Source organism: Benincasa hispida, chromosome 8 (genome assembly GCF_009727055.1).
Source record: "Benincasa hispida cultivar B227 chromosome 8, ASM972705v1, whole genome shotgun sequence".
NCBI lineage: Eukaryota > Viridiplantae > Streptophyta > Magnoliopsida > Cucurbitales > Cucurbitaceae > Benincasa > Benincasa hispida.
Genome location: NC_052356.1, coordinates 27,109,887 through 27,127,322, shown reverse-complemented (window position 1 = coordinate 27,127,322; position 17,436 = coordinate 27,109,887). Strand labels below are relative to the sequence as shown.

At 32.4% G+C, this 17,436-nt stretch overlaps 1 protein-coding gene and 1 long non-coding RNA gene across 2 annotated transcripts; both read right to left on the bottom strand.

Annotated features, from left to right (window-relative positions):
• Window positions 1–239: 239 nt before the first annotated feature.
• LOC120082561 lies at window positions 240–1,379 on the bottom strand. Its single transcript, XR_005483224.1, has 3 exons — window positions 1,235–1,379; window positions 668–780; window positions 240–602 (listed from the first exon to the last, which is right to left on the bottom strand). It is a non-coding gene; the product is annotated as an uncharacterized LOC120082561 (long non-coding RNA).
• A 1,484-nt stretch (window positions 1,380–2,863) lies between these two features.
• Window positions 2,864–12,656, bottom strand: LOC120083176 (E3 ubiquitin-protein ligase COP1-like). The gene is made up of 13 exons (XM_039038805.1): window positions 12,084–12,656; window positions 9,833–9,910; window positions 9,407–9,562; window positions 8,197–8,553; window positions 7,454–7,611; window positions 7,285–7,350; window positions 6,768–6,846; window positions 5,238–5,393; window positions 5,043–5,141; window positions 4,472–4,576; window positions 4,148–4,327; window positions 3,587–3,697; window positions 2,864–3,489 (listed from the first exon to the last, which is right to left on the bottom strand). The coding sequence occupies exons 1-13, from the start codon at window positions 12,474–12,476 to the stop codon at window positions 3,322–3,324; spliced, it is 2,106 nt and encodes a 701-aa protein (XP_038894733.1). The 5' UTR covers window positions 12,477–12,656; the 3' UTR covers window positions 2,864–3,321.
• Window positions 12,657–17,436: the final 4,780 nt, after the last annotated feature.

The window sequence follows — 17,436 nt, the reverse complement described above, 5'->3', positions numbered from 1 at the left end:
CTTTGTTAGGAAAACTTGCATGTTCATCGCATAATACACACATCATCGCATACTCACACCATCGCATCATAATTTTATGCATCATGTTGTTTCCCCATGACTTTGTGATTGTTGTTCTTCATTGTCTTTGCTTTCATCTTGCACGTTTTCACACCTTCAAGCTTCTCTTCTTCCTCTTCATACTCATTACTATCTTGTTCATTCTGTTTCATTATTTAGTAATTATATTATGTATATACTTTACAAATATACTGTAATTAATAGATTATTTCATAAAATCTACATTATCATACATTTCCCTCATGTAGTTCATGTTGCTCTTCTTCTTCTACTACGTCCTTTCTCCTTTTCTTATTTAGTTCTATTTTATTTTTTTTTCACATCCTGCATCGCAATTTAGATCTATAAGATTTTCAACCCTTAACATTTCTTGTTGGCCTTGCTTCTTTTTTTTTTCCAAATAATCCTGACCTTGCTCTTTATCCTTGGTTTGTTTGCTTGAACTTTGACCTCTATTGTAGAAGCATCGCACTTTCGTTTGTTGTTAGTTATTGGAGTTGCATGTTTTTTGTTTGATCCCTCGTCATTATCTCTGTTTTCCCCTGTTTTACCTACATGGTCAAAATTTGATATTTTGAAATACATTAAAATAAAATTAAAAACATACCTTGTCGTCACTATTGAGAACTATTGGCCCTTTGCTTGTTTGTTTTTTTCTACCAGTTATTCCAGTTGCTCTTAATCTTTCGTTGACTCTGCTTCTTCCTTCGACTTTCATAGCTTGTAATATTTGATTAATAGTAAACTTATCAGTTTTATACAAACATCCGAAGGGCGAGATTTTATATCGTTTTATTTAATCGTTTCTGTTTTCGACTCCTAAAAAAATGGCGTTATTTTATATCCCAAAAGATTCGAATCTAAATACTTAACAGTAAAACCAATATTAAATCTTTCATTTTTGAAAAAATAATGGAATATTTATATATTATATATAAAGAGTTTTGGTCAGCACTGTTTTCATCTCTTCAATGTGCAAACAAGAGGTAGACTAGATTGCAATGCATGGATTAGAAGAAATTTGGGAATCGCAATGCTCTCCGAAATTAGAAAATTTAAGCAAATTCCAGACCTAAGCAAATTGCATTCAAGAAAATTTAAGCAGTTTGCAATCAGTGAAGAGCTTAAAGTAGGCGCTTAAAAGGACTAGAAAAGTCTCAAGAAGTTGAAATACCGTGGAGAATACCGCAGAAAAATATTTGATAGTCCCTTGAAGTTGCCGCTTGAAGCTGTTTTGAAGGAGCTTCAATGTCGAAGGTCAAACGTTTGAAGCTATCGAGAAAGTATTTCTTCTCTTGAAGTGAAGGTCTTTTTCTGTCGAACCCTCCCACCTTTCTTCTTGCCGGTGAACGATTGTTAGGTAAGAAATGTTTTGTTAGAATTTTGGTATAAATTCATTGATTATCATGTGAGGTGTGATGGTGGATTAGACCCCTTGTCAGAATGGAATATGTAGTGTGTGATAAGAATAGGTAGAATTTGTAGTGTGTGATAAGAATAGGTAGACTGTATTTGTTGTTTTCAAACAATTTTGAAACACTCAAATCTTTAGAATTCCACTGGGAGTAGTTTTGACAATTGCTAATCTTTATTTTTTAATTTTATATTCCGTTTGCTATTTTTACAATTTTAATAAGTTTTTGCTATTTGTCCAAATGAAAACTTAAATTATGCTATTTATCTGGTTAGCCCTTGTTTGAATTGGAAAGATTTACAATCCAATTTGGATTGTGTCTAAAAAGTTTCTCAACTCGAAATTACCCAACACATGAGCATTCCTACTCTTAGCCACAAAATTGAAAGTTAAATCATACAAGATATGTTAGATTCAAAATTTAGAGTTGAAATTAATAAACACTTTTTAAAGCACACAAAATTAAAAATTCAAGAGCCTATTTGATATAAACTTCAAATTTTAATTTGATCATGTTTTTATAGATTAGTTCCAACCATATTTCCATCTACATTCACATATCATAAATTCTAAGTATTACTATCAACCTAAGGATAGCTGGTTAAGGTAAAGGTTCAAATTATCCATCTTTAGATTTTTGTTGAACTCAAAAAAGTAAACAGCAAAAAGATTTGATATATTAGTTCAACAATATGGACAAAGGGATTCAAACATCTAACATGTAGAACAAACACATAGGGAGAATTTAGTAACTTTATTGTTTCCCATTTCTTGTTTTCTAGTTTTCAGTAATAGAAACATAGATATATTTATGTTTGCTAACAAAAATCAAGAGCAAAATTGAAGATTTTAATACATTCCGAGTGAATTTGAAAATTTTATCAGAATTAGTACGTAATTGAGAATTGCATAAAAGTAGAGACCATATTATATCTTTAACCAGAAATAATTATCAAAAGTTTATAATATCTCAAGCAATTCAAATTTTAAATTAAAATGCAGAATTTATACCTCATGGTATTCAAGTCCAAACCAGAATTAAAGATCAAAAATTAAAACTTTGGTCTTATTTCAGTAAAACAAATACATTACAAGTAAACAAGTTTAATAATATTTAGAAATAAGCAATAAAAAAATATAGATAAACTTAAAAGCTAAAAAAAAGAATTGAAAAATAAATTAAATGGGACTGTAGGGCTTGGAAAAGGCAGTGTCCCCAACATATTGGAATTGGAAAGAGAGAGGAGAAAAATAGAAACAAAGGGAGGTGTAATTTGACATTATATTGCCTTGCCTCCCCCTATGTTTCAGCTAAAGTTCACCAAATAAAACAAAGTAATTGAAATTCAATGAAAGAGTAAATGAGAATGTTGCATGTTGTTGGCAAAATTTTACATGACAATAATCAAGTTTAAATTTCATTTCATTTCCTTTACACAACTTCCAAGTATTTAAGAATGTCTACATTTGTCTCTCCCCATCAAAGTTCAATGGTATAATATACAAACATTTGCAGTATTCAAACACTATGTATTGAACTCTTTTTCAACTCTCCAACAAATAACCATTTCATGCTAAACTTAGCTTGCAAATAATCACATAATTCTACCAATATTCCCACTACCCCTACCCAAAAATTGAGAAAAGAAAGAGGTGGAGTCCACATAGCATTGCACAATCCACCCTTTCCACAGATGTTGAATGAAAACCAAATTTACAAGCTGATATACATGAAAGTAATATCAATATCACCATATACATAGATTGAGGGCATGGAATTTTGGTACCTTCTCATTATTCTTTTCTTGTCCTTTCTTTGTCTCTCAAGTCATTTCTAATGCTGTGATTCAGGGTGCAAGTACCAGCACTTTGATTGTTCCTTGGCTGTTTGCTGTTAAAATTGTTGGGCTGTCACTCTTCCAACAAACAGCACTTATGAAATATGAACCTGCATCTTCATCATTATCTTCCAAATCTGAACTAAACCTATGCCAAGCCATTGGTTTTGATATTGCCTGCAAGTAAATTCCCTTTTAATATCTTGATCATCTTTATAACAAGCAAAAATCTATCTAGCTGCAAACAAGGAGGTGAAAGAATGTAAATGATAACCTTGTGGTAAATGAAAACTTCATTAGTTTCACTGCCGCATGCTATGTATTCACTGTTTACTGTTAGACCCACAAAATTCTTCTCGTTTGTATGTCCTCTATACACACACAGCTGAAAAGAATAAGGAGACAAATCAGTATTGATATACGTCAACTCTATATGCACACAACTAAAATGTAACCAGTTTGAATATATATGTTAGTTCTCCCAGTTGCCAACTTTTCATCATAACGACAATTCTAGATCCGCTTAACAGAGAAAGAAAGGTTCTAAATTTATACAAATCTGAGAGGAAGAGAGAGAAAGAGAGAAGAAAAGGTGTCTAAGCCATAACAACGACAGGATCCCTAGTTCCAGCAAGCACAAACCACATCGTGTCATTTTTGAAAAAGTTTAAAGTAGAAAATTTCCACATGGTTTTATGCTTTGGTTTTCAAACCTGTAGTGGGAATTGGAATTGGCAAGAAAGACTAATGAGTGAAAAAAAGAGAGGAGCACAATTTTCATGAAGATTAACTTCTTTTGGATGTCAATGGATAACATATCAAGAAGATAACTCACAGGCAGATTTTCCTTTACATCCCATAATCGCAAAGTGCTGTCAGTCGATGCAGAAGCGAGTTCGTTGTTTGACAAGAATTTCACATAAGAAACAGCTTTCTTATGGCCATTAAAAACATGCAGAGGTTGGCTGATATTTCTCAAGTCGTAGTAGTGGATATTATGATCAGCGGAACCCACCTGAAAATGCTTAAATGTCAGGGAGACAAGGATTTCCCAAACTGTGCAAGCAAGGGGTGTTCACGATAGTCAGGAAATCTTCGGTCACACACACACACACACAGTATTTATGATATTTGAGTAAAGAGAGCAAAATAGACATACAGCCACGTATAAGCTAGATCCTGGGTTGTATTTGACAGAGCAAACATTTGCTTTCATGTCAATGTTAAACACACTAGCTTCCTGCCTTGTGCACCAAATTTTGACCTGTTAAAAGAAAGAGAACAATGCACCTGAGAATAGTTTCAGACAAAAAATACTGAGAAGAACCTAGTGTTGTAACTTGGTGTTAAAAACAGGAATAGAACTTGTTTAAACAAAAACCACCCAGAACTGACCAAACTATTAACCCTTTGACCCAGACTGAGTGATGCCCCATTGTATTGGGCAATTTCTACAAATCATGTGGTAGCAACAGTTTTAGAATGGATCCAAAATTATAATGGTGAATTGACAGATACGACTCAACAAAGGATAGCATTTTCCAAGTTCCACAGCTGACAAGTTAAATATCCTCTGCCACAAATTTAACCAATGAAAAAAATGAAAATTTTGCATAGCAGAAATTAGGGAATTCCTGGTCAATCTTCACTTATGGGCATCAATCACAAATCCAATTTTGAAGATCAATAATCTTCACCAACTCAAAAGGGTGTTTGCTTCGGTCAAATACCTTACAGTCATCACTGCCGGATACAAGCATGGAAGGTTCAGAACGTGAAAAATCAACACTCCAAGCTCGTTTTTCATGTTCTTCATACTCCATAACACTCTAAAAGGAAAAGAGCCTGTTAAAAAAGAGAGATATGACCAAATAATGGAGATAATCAACAAACTAAGAAAACTTTAAATAGATAATGGTCACCACCTGACGAGTATTTACATCCCAGACAGTTACTATTCCTTCATAATCACTACTAGCAATATGACTTTTTGTATATTTGTTCCAGCTCAAGCAGCTAAGTTTCGATCGTGTAGACATCTCCACAACGGGAAAGTGAACATCTGCTGGTTCATTTACTACCTGGAAACAGCAAGTACTATTGATATTTGGTAAATCATTTATATTTACATCATATATATTAAAATTAAATTTAAAAATAAATAAAAAAAAAAAAAAAAAAAAAAAAAAAAAAAAAAAATACCAGCATACATGTGGCTATGAGCCATAACATAAAACATCATGCAGAATTGTGTACTGTATTTCCCTCATGGATGATCAATGCAAAATCACAACAATTTAAACAAAGATATACCTTATAAGTTGCATTAACCAATATTTTTCAGTTGTTTTCCACATTCAAGTATCATCTTTGATACCTTACATGTCCTTAACTTCTTTTTTTCTCTTTTGAAACAACACGTGTTATTACCTTACTAATAAAAACAACTAAGATTCAGGATTTATATCAAGAAAAATATAAAACAAACACCTCAGTTAATACCATGATCCGATCACCTAATATTTGATCAACTTATATACTAAGTCCTCTAAAGCAATCATATTATATTTGAAAACCAACATATCAGGGAACATTGAAAAGGACTGTACATCTTCACTGAATGAGTGCTCAAACCTATAATTTCTTATATTTTTTATGACAAAATCAATAAATATTTTTAAAAAGGTTTATTTCACTCAATTCTACAAAACCTCTAAGAATTAAGACTATCTCATTATTAATAATACTACATTTTAGCATGTATAAAACTACCTATATTCTTTAATTGTGCACCTCACAAGAAAAGCAGCTGAGCCGTGCTTAAATTTCTATTTTTTGTTTGTTAATTATCAAATTTTTTGTTATGAAACCAATAAATAATTCTAGAGGGTTAATTCCTCTCAATAATCTCCTACAAAACTACTTCTAAGACTTCCATATCTTATTATTATAATACTATATTTTTCTGTATATATAAAATTTATCTACATTTTCCATTGCACATCTCACAAAAAAGCTCTAGCTGTTTTGTTGCCTAACGCTTAAGCCCCAAATAACTAGTGTGCTTTCAAACGACTCATATTTTTAAAAACATTGAAATTATGTATGTTCATTTATCACTTTTGTATGTGAATTTGGAGTATTGAAAGTAAAGTTCCCCATTCCGAGACTTTTGGGTTCAGATTTCCTTAACATCTCCAGAGACATTAACATTTCCGTAGATTGACTCTTACTCTTACAAAAAAAACTTTGCTAAACGAATGAAAGAAAATTAACTTTCAAAACAAACAAATGGCTAGCAGAAAACAATTCCAATAGCAAATATGAAATGAATATTTAAAACATGAAATCACAGTATCACCATCTTCTGTATCCAATTGACAAATTATATTACATGTGTCTCCCTAGCTATTAATACCATTCAATTTTTCAATGAATGAACAATAAATCCTTACCGAGCTAAACTCAAAAACCTTGATGCAACGTGAGACACCAGCAGTTGCAAAGAACTCGTCATCACGATCAAACTCTATACTGAAACAAGAATGACATGATTATCATTTCCGAAATTTTACAACTGAGGGCAAATCCAAAAGAAAATGGACATGCACTTATCTCAGTGGAAGACAAAATGGTAATTGAAGAAGGTTCAAAACTTCAAAGTAATTTATGAAAATAAAAGTGAGTCACAAGAATCTCATTATTTCAAAATTCGTGACAACTATGTGGTCACCCTTGACATTGTGAACAAAAAGTTTCAGATAGCTTAGGGCAAAAAATAACTTCAAATTCAACTAAACTTATCTTTTAATTTAAACCAGATTTCTACTATCGGCTAAATATTTAAAAAATGATGTATCAAAATTAAAATGTATTATGGTTAAATCAAGTATTAGAATGATCAAGTAAAATAATTGCTTCAACAGAATCTCCCAACCCATAGGAATGTATAATGTAAAACCAATCACTCACCTTGATACAATATTTGCAGAATGAAAAAGATCGCCATGTCGAAGTTCCGCAATGACCCTCAATCGGCTAATCCATAAAACGTGTGATAAGACAGAAGTAAATTATGACAGTTAACACTCACGAGAGAAACCAATGCCAAATAAATGAAATAAGCAAATAAAAATTGTACCTATATCGCATAAAAGAAGTTAGCACAGATTGAAAATCTTCAAGAGCTGGATTATAACTTTCTCCACTGCTGAACTTTATATCCCTATCTTCTTGTTTATACAGTTGCTTCCTCCAATTTCGTCGTTTTTGCAGATAGCAATCTTGCAATTCATTAAACTATACAAAAGGAGATCCTAATGTCAATAATTGAATCAAAGAGTAATGTAGGCATTCCATTTCACGTTACCAGTGCTATTTCTTAACTTAAGATCGGCTGACTAAATGACATCACAAGATGGATTTAATCAGCACAGACAAGCTAAAATTTTCCTAATTTCACAAAAAAAAATAAAATAAAATAAAATCAATATGCAAGAAAGAGAAAATAAATCAATGTAGCCCTAAACTAGATGTTCGTCAAGTTTTGAAAAATGTTGAGAGCATTCAATTAAAAACTTGAAAATCAATGCATTCACCGGTTGGAAATATGGAATAGAAAGAGAATTACTTAAGAGCTTGAGAGTCATGATGCCAAAAGTATACACCACTAGAACCAAGAAGCAAATATCTACAATATTCACAATAACCAACAAGATTGTTATTTCAGAAAATACTAATTAAGGATGTTAAATAGACCATCTCCAAATCACAGAAATTTTGTTAACAGAAAGATGCCCATTTGTGTTTGACTAAGAAGCCAGACTGTAATAAGACCATTGTGATAGCTTTTCCATAAAAGTGGAATTTAAATAAAAGTTTTACCTGTGTATGAACCCGCCTCTTATTTGCTACAGTTAGTCCAGATTGTGCAACAGAATGCAAATCTGAACTACAATAAGCATCTTTTCTGAGTGGTCCCTGGGAGCTTAATTGTATCTTCGCATCTGCTCTAGGGTTGGGAGAATTCCCAGAACTCACCCAGCCTTGTGACCGTTGGGCGCCACTATTAATTCCATTTCCATGCTTGTCGATTAATGAAGACCGTGATTTTGTGGATATAGTGTCATCGGCCAGCATTTTCATTTTTCCCGAATACCTTTCTTTAGACCTATATAGTTCCAATCTCTGTTTCTCCACAGAGCTAATGTCTTCCTTAATGTAGTGAAGATCAGCTTGTATCTATAATGAGAAAATAAATAAACAATGAAGCAAATCAACAAAAGATATTATTGAATTGATCAATGAGGGAATCTCTGTATTTATAATGGGAAAATGCTTGGTGCATGCACTGACACTCAACCTTCTACCATGCACGTGATACATTCATAATCCATTTACATACTCCTATAAAAAAAATTATACCCTTTTCGTAGATGTAAGTTAAATTTAGCCAGACTCCACGTAAGGTTGTACTAAAATATGGCGTTTCCCTGAAGGCATGCAGCAAAATCGTGGACGTATTAACAAATGAGTTAAAGCATCAACATAAAACTAATTATTTAACCGGTAGACCATTGTCCGAAACAAAGGAAAATAAAAACTCAACAATGTTTCAAGTAGATAAAAAAATTGTTCTGAGAGTTTATTGAAATTTAGAGTTCCATAAATTGGAATTTAGATGCCCTGGACAAATTTAGTTGTTTACAGACTACATACTTAATCTCACATTAATCAAAGTAGTTTGTATTTCTTCCAATAAAATTAAGACCATTTTCAACTTGATAAAGTTAAATTTACTCGAATTCTAAACATCATGGTATTCGCACCTCTTTATTAGATCTAGTGATGACCATCTTTTACATACTGCAAAGCAGCCAGTCAAATTACGGACAGGATAACCAACCAAGTCTCAGGGGAAAAAAAATAAAGAAAACGACTTTTTTCTAATAAGAACACATAAAGTTGTTCATGTACCTTTTTTGTTTGTTGTTGTTTTTTAACAAAAAACACTTCTCATTGAAGTAATGAAAATTCATATAACAATTTATAACAAGCAAGAAACCAAAAAAATGCCAATTAAAGTAAAAGAGACCTCATTGAGCTCCTCGAGCTTTTGCTTTCTCAAGCAATACAAGAAGCCAAGTAAAATTTGCATATTAGTCTCTGCTTCTTCTTGCTCCATTTTTCTTTTCTTCTCAGCGAGGAGGGTTAAAAGTTCTTCCAGATCCTTTATTGACATGTCACATCCCTGATAAAGGTGACAAGAAAAATTCAGCTCGTTGAATGATGAGGACAATAGAAGGGAGATTAATATTAGGAAGTTTGTACTAAAATCCACACAATAGTAACTGTAGAATTACTAGTATGGCAGCAGTCAGCTAAGAAAACTATATTATCCTTCAACCCTATGTCAAAGGTAACAATGCACACCTTTATGGTTCATTTTTTATTTTTTAAACAGGAATGATGATGAGTAGTAAATTCTGAAAAAATAATTTGTAACGGAAATTGTGTTAACCTTTTGCAATGCCTGATGAAGATATCCAAATTGGGATGTAGACTTCTTTATTTGACGAGCAGAAGTTTTCTTTAACAACTGCAAAAATTGGTACACAAATAACTATGAAGATGCATAGCAATATCATAATTCAAGAATGCAACTTAAAATTCTAAAAATATTGTGACACAGTCACTAGACATAAAGTCAGAGCACGGGCATAAGAAATTAATTTCAACGAAACATGAAGCTCCCATAAAATATCCTTTTCCTTTTCCTTTCTTTCTTTCTTTTTTTTTTTTTTTTTTGGATGAAAACAATAACTTTTATTGAGAAAGAATGAAAGAATACACAGACGTACAAAAAAAAAAACCCACAGAAAAAAGGGAAGCTCCCTCTGCAAGGAGGAACTCCAACTAAATGAGATAGTTCCAATAGAATAGTTATAAAAGATTTTTGAAATTGAAGCCCACAAAGAGACATGCAAGCGAGTAAAGGACCAAATCTCCCTCGGGTCCCTTTCCACACCCCTAAACACCCTACTATTCCACTCATCCCACAAGACCCATAAAATCACACACCCCCGCCATCCATAAAAAACAGCCCTTCTCCCCAAAAGGTAGATTGAGGAGGAACTCCTCAATCATAGCACTAGCATCTCTGTGACAAACATACATCATACCAAACGTCTAGAAGAATAAATCCCAAACAGTACTCACAAAATCACAACACCAGAGAATAAGTCTTCCTCCGCCTTCCAACAAAAAAGCTTAACAAGCAAAGACAACTTCCTCGCAAGTCGATCCAAGTTGGTGTTTAAAATATCCAATTATGAATACCAACTTGAACATAGTTCAACTAGTCAAGACATTAGAAAACCTCCATTCCAAATATGAATCCTTACTCTTTGTTTGGATTGAAATATAATCAAAATTATTTTAGGTAATTCATTAAAAAATAAATAAATAAATAAATAAAAGTTACAAATTTGATCATTATGATTTAGAAAAAGTTAAAATTTAGTCTATATAGCTTAAATTTAACCTTTATTGTTTGTTAAAAACCACATGGACTAAATTCTAACTTTAACCAAACCATAAGGATCAAATGTGTAAATATAACCCCCTTTTTTGTATGAATGCATTATTGCATAATCATTCAGTTGTGATCAAGGTATCATCAGCATAATTGGGTAAATTAACATTGCAGTCACTAAATATAAAACGTCACAATACTTTAGCTTCAAGCTGAACTACTGGATAATGAAGATTTTGGGAACTCCTACCATGTTAGTAGCCTATGGCACAAATTGTAAAGTCATAGCTTATAGCTGATATGTAACAGACCGTTTGTTCAGTAAAGCTACATTTGGTTAGTCATCTGAAAAAAAATATTTAGAAACAAGAGATTCAATTAAAAAAAAAATTGTATTTCATTTTTTCAATGTTTCTGGATGTGTTTCGTAGCATATTTCAAAATTGGATTCCAAATTTTTTTTAAAAAAAATGTTCATAATGTGTTTGATAATATTCTTTATAAACCACAAAATAGTTCAAGTAACAAAATTATTATTATATTAAATCTCAACTACTATTATTAATTAATGAACATGTATTTCATGTTATAAATTCTGCATAATTATTGTTTTACAATATCATATCATTTTTAGTATATTATGTTATACTATTTATTTTTACAAGAATAAAATAAGTTTCCAATATGAAATACTATACTTCTAAATGTTTTTATCTTTTCTTCTAATGTAACCCAAATCTAGATACACTGAAAAACATTTTAAAAAATGTTATTTTTAGATCTTCACTATTTGGACCACAGAATCCATAAACAATTTTCAATANATATATACCAAATGAATTAGCAAACACACATAGAATCTAGATTGCACACCAAACATATCCTAAGAAACTTCACAGATCTAGGGGAAGACCTGCAACAATCTAAGAAATTAAAGAAAGATAGTTTCACCTATAACGGATGACTTCATAATTATAAAAAACAGCATTAAACAATCGATCTCTCAAACTATACAACGGTCTCCAGTGCAACAACAGTCTTAAGTGTCAAATCTTAAGTACCTTGTCACCCACATATACTTGAAAAACGTAAAGTAACATGTGATTATCAACTAATAATGATGAAAATCAAACAGAGACAGCAAGTAAGATTGAAAAACTGAAAGCTAGGAATTAAGATCCAATTCAAGAGACGAATGAAAATGAAAACCAATAAAGAGAAATGAAGATCAGCAAACCTTATCAAGCAAAATATTGGGGAAAATGCTGTTACTCCTGAGAAAATGAGCACAGCAAGGACAATCACTCTTATTCCGAAGATGAGTAACAATACACATATAACAAAAGCTATGTCCACAAGTAGTAAGAAACGCATCTTTAATGATCTGCATGCAAATAGGGCAAAGCATATCCTTATCCAAGTCATCGGTATTCGACTGAGACGCAGGCGCAGCAGCATTGGCATCCCCAGGCTCGAATTGAGGAGGCATAAGGTCGGAGGGCGGCGGCGGAGGAGGAGGCGGCGGAGGAGGAGGAGGAGGAGGAGTAGGAGTAGGGGAAGCGGTAGAGTCGAGAGTAGAGGGCTCAGGTTTGACAGTAGGAACCAAAGCTCCGATGGAACCCCCACCCATAAGTGAAGATGGTGAAGGAAGGAGAAGAGATATGGGAAATTATGTGGCTGCCATTGAAGGGGGGGAGGGGAGGAGGAAGGGAGAAAAGGAGAGGTTTAAAGAAGGAAGAAGGAAATGGAAGGGGTTAGCGATTACCGTACGGAAGAAGAAAGAAGGGAATCAATGAGGTTAGTGAAAATGGCAAAGGAAATGAAGGCGTGGCTTTGTGGACAGATATTTTTGTGAGGGCCAAAACTGCCCACGTTACCCGCCTTATTTCTTCCTCTTTTCTTTTTTCTTTTTTTATTTATTTTATTTTTCAAAATAATGTTTTTTTAATCCTAGTGTTATGTTTCTCAACTTGTTTTCAAATAAAATAAAATAAATTTTAAAGTTGAAATCCATCTCGGAATTTTCGTTTTTTTTTATATTTAAAGAAAAAAATTATTGTAAGGTGCATGGATGTGATTGGGTTCTCGCATTATGTTACTAAGGAAAATATTAGTCACTGGTGCATCAAAAAAAAATTGTACAGATGACCTTAATTAGGAGTCCACTTCAAATTTGGTCCCACTTTTATAAACAAATGAAATTTGACCTTTTATTTATAAATTTACCACTTTAATCATTCTTTTTTCTTCCTCCTTCCTCCTCTTTTTTGCATCACTTTTTCTTTTTTTTCTTTTTTTCCTGCTTTTCTTCTTCTTCTTTTATTCTCTTTTTCGTTTCTAGTGATTTCTATCGTTTACTCTGTCCTCTAAGCAATTTCCCTTTTTCCTTCTATGACGATTTCTGTTTATGTCACCCTCTTTTTTTTTTTTTCTCTATTTATTCTTTCATTCTGCAATTTTTTCCAAAGAAAAAAAGTTATAAGTGTGTTGGATGAAGGATAAGACGAAAGAGAGAGGAGTAGGGAGCAGGAGCAAGGAATGGGGCAGAGAACGGGGAGCAAGAGTGGGGAGCGAGAAAATGAGAGGAAGAACCTGAACAAATGAAAAGAAAAATGGAAGAAAAAATTTATTGTTGTGTCTTATAAGGATCAAGACGAAGGAGTGGGAGCGAGAGCGATGAGTAGGAGAGAGGAGCGAGAGTGGGAGTTAGACCTAGAAACAAGCCCTCACACATGTTTTGAGGTCAAATGGATAGTGGATGACGTCAATAGATGGACAAATTTCAAACGTTTTTTTACAATGAGGCCAAATTTCGAATGGACTCCTAAATAGGAGTCATCCGTACAAATTCCCCTAGTGCATCCCACCATAATATCTAATTAAAGTTGTCATGTAGCAAGCTTTTTTACAAAATGTTAAATTGTAAATTTAGCCTCTCTATAGTTTGGAGAAAGTTAGAGTTTATTCCCTATAATTTTAAAAGTTAAAATTTAGTCTCCGTGATTAGATAAAACCTCATAATTATTTGTTATAGATAAAGTTCTCATAAATAGTCCCTACAACTTTTTATCATATTATAGGGATAAATTTTAGTTATAAATCATATAGTCTAAATTCTTATTATGTCTAAACTATAAGAAACAAATTTGTAATTTAACATTCATAAAAATATATATACTTTTTTTTTAAAAAAAAAATCCTTTGTGATTGAAAGAGATGTATAGAAATGAATGGAGTTTAAGATGCATCTAATATTGAAAATATTTGTTTGGACTCTTTGAATTTCTATTTTGTACTTGAATTTTAAAATGTTACATTTACATCAATGAGCATTAACTTTATTTTAGTTTTGTAAGTTTCAAGATTTATGTTTTTAACTTTGATTTTCACTAATTACTCACTTACAACCTTAGTCTTAATATCTAGGGCAAAATACAATTTTAGTCTTTGAAGTTTGGAGTCCGTGTCTATTTAGTCCCTGAAGTTAGAGTCTGTGTTTATTTAGTCTCTGAAATTTTCAAATAGATACTTTAGTCCATATGAGTCCGTTCAATTTTGTTGACTAGATTTACTGATTCGAAAAATTTATGAACTTAGATCTCGTTTGGTAACCATTTGGTTTTTTGTTTTTATTTTTGAAATCAAGTCTATTTCATTCAATTTTTTTACAATGATTTGCAATTTTTTTAAGTATAATGGTTAAATTCTTAGCTAAATTCTAATAAAAAAACAAATTTTTGAAAGCTATTTTTTTAGTTTTCAAAATTTTGCTTGTTTTTTAATGCATTGGTAAAAAGTAGATAACAAAAAATTTGAACGTAAAAATTGTATTCATATACTTGATTTTAAAAAACAAAAATAAAAGATGGTTACGAGACATGACTTTAATAATCTTTATTTAATGTTTCTTCTTCCCCAGGTTTTCTCTCTCTCTCATCATTCTCTGTTTTAATTGTCGCCACCATTGTTGCTGAAACTCAAGGTCGCTAATCTTCCACTCGAAGGGTTTATGAAGATATTTCAGAAGAAGAATATAAAATCTTTCACCATTTATCACTCATTACTTGAGGCGGTGACCTTCTGTTACTGATATAAGGAACAAATGATTATTGCAATGGATCGTGGGAGAAACCCATATTTCTCATACCCTTCAATTTCAATATCCTGTCTGGGAGTATTTCAGCTTGTGTCTTCCATTAGAAGATTGAAGAATCATATCGCTGCTCAGCAAAGTTTTCAAATTTAGAGCACATTCCACGTTTTATGGCCTAAGAGAACACTAGAAAACTTCCGATCATGTTTTTGAAACATGAAGATGACATAATCTGGACATTTTCTTAGCCTCATTTTGCAGTAATTTATGTTCTCCAAATGTTAGAGTCCATTGAATTTGGGGTTTAAAGAAATTTCAACCCCCTCCTCCCGATTCAGTGTTTAAGAGAGCAAATTCCACCAAAATCGAACCAAAAAGCGGCCCATGAATTCATGTCAAATGGTGAAAGATTTAGATACTTTTTCTGAAATATCTCCATAAACCCTTTTATTAAGAACATCATGTGACCTCGAGTTTGAGCAACAAATGGTGGCAACAATTAAAATAGAGAATGATGAGAAAGAGAGAGATATCCCGGGGAAGAAAAAACATTAAATAAATAATGTTAAGTATAGTCAACAAAATTTAACAGATTATATCATATTTCTGTTAGTCAACTAAATATCGAAAGAGTCTAGGGACTATTTAGAATTATTTTTCAAATCTCAAAGATTAAAGTGTTTGTTTTCTCTGGAACCAAATAGATATCAACTCCAAATCTCAAAGACAAAAAATGTATAGATGAGTTAGAATTATGATGTGGAATACACGTACTGAATTAAAATTTTAAAAATAATAATGAAAATAAAATAAAATAAAATAAACACTATCTTATTGATAAAAATAATTCTAAGAGCTAAGGGGATGTTTAGGACACCGAGTTGAGATTAAATGTCTGGAGTTCATATATTTGTGGAGTTCTTATGTCTGTATTTCGGGACATAGTTATTTGGTATGAGTTAATATGTATGTGTTGAACTGGGTATCTAATAAAGTTTTTTTTAACTCTAAATAATATACTTTTATGATTATTATTTTTATTTTGAAACTTTTTTATTTAATAACTTTACCTATCTTTATTTTAATAAAATATGAATTGCAATTTTTTTTAATTTTTCACCATGAATTGCATTATTATCTTCTTCTTTTTCTTCTTCTTCCTATTGTTACTTTATATTTTTACTATGTCAATGTATTTTTTTTAAATTAAATAAATCTTCCCCATCATTGCAACAACCAATGGAATGTTATCACATTTCTCCAACAGTTTCACTTTCATTTCCTCTAAATTTAGAAGATCATCAGAGAACAAATCTCTTTTTTTCACTAATTCTTGCTGAAAAATCTTCTAAATTTTATTTTCATTTTATAGTTTTTTTTTATTATATGTTACATACTTTTCAACTACATACATACTTTTTGTCTAAATATTCTTAACATTCATTTGATATGTGAATTCATTACGTACAAATATTGCATTTAATGTAGACAAAATAATACTTTTTATATAATCAACAACCCTATAACATATTTTAACAGTCACCAGTCTTATAGTAGTCGGAAGTAATTGTCGAAGTTGATTTTTGCTGAAGTTTGTAGTCAGAGATGATTGTCGGAGCCTAAAGTTGGTCACATGAAGGTGTATTGGAGTTAGTTGTCAAAGTTTCTCATCGGAGGTGGTTTTCGAATCTCTGAGTTGGTCGGGCGAAAGTGGTCGTTGAAGTTGATCATTAAATATGATTTTCACTGGAGATTTTAGTCGGAGGTGACTGTCAGAGCCCAAAGTTAGTCACATGAAGGTGGTATTAGAGTTAGTTGTCGGAGTTTGTCGTCGAAGGTGGTTGTCGAAGCCTCGAGTTGGTCGTTGGAGTTACTCACTCAAAGGTAATCATCAAAGGTGATTTTCATCGGAGTTTGTAGTCAGAGGTGATTGTCGAAACCTACGAAGGTGATTGCTGAAGTTGGTCATCGGAGTTTATTATCAGAGCCAATTGGTCATCGGAGTCGGTAACACAAAGGTGGTTGTCGGAGTTGGGTCCCGGAGGTGGTTGTCTGAGGCCAGAATGGGTTGTTGAAGTTGGTTGCCAGAGTTGTCATAAAAAATGGTTGTTAGAGTCCAGATTTTGTCGTCGAGATTATCATCGGAGATGGTTGTTGGAGCCCTGAGTTGGTCGTTGAAGTTGTCAACGGAGGCAATTGTCGGAGCTCGAAGTTGGTCGTCGGAGTTATCATAAAAAATGGTTGTCGGAGTCCAGGGTTAGTTTTCGGAGTGTGACAGTGGTCGATAAGTGGAACCATTGAAAACATGGGAAGAAGGGAGAGTTGGGATGGATTAGTAAAATATACCAACTCAACTCCACCAATATTTAGTATTGGTAGGCCAAATAATAAGTTGGTATATTATACCAACTTAACTCAACTCATGTTGATAAGTCAAACACCCCTGAATATTGAACTATAACTCATTTTTCATTCATTTTTCATTGGCACCATTGCG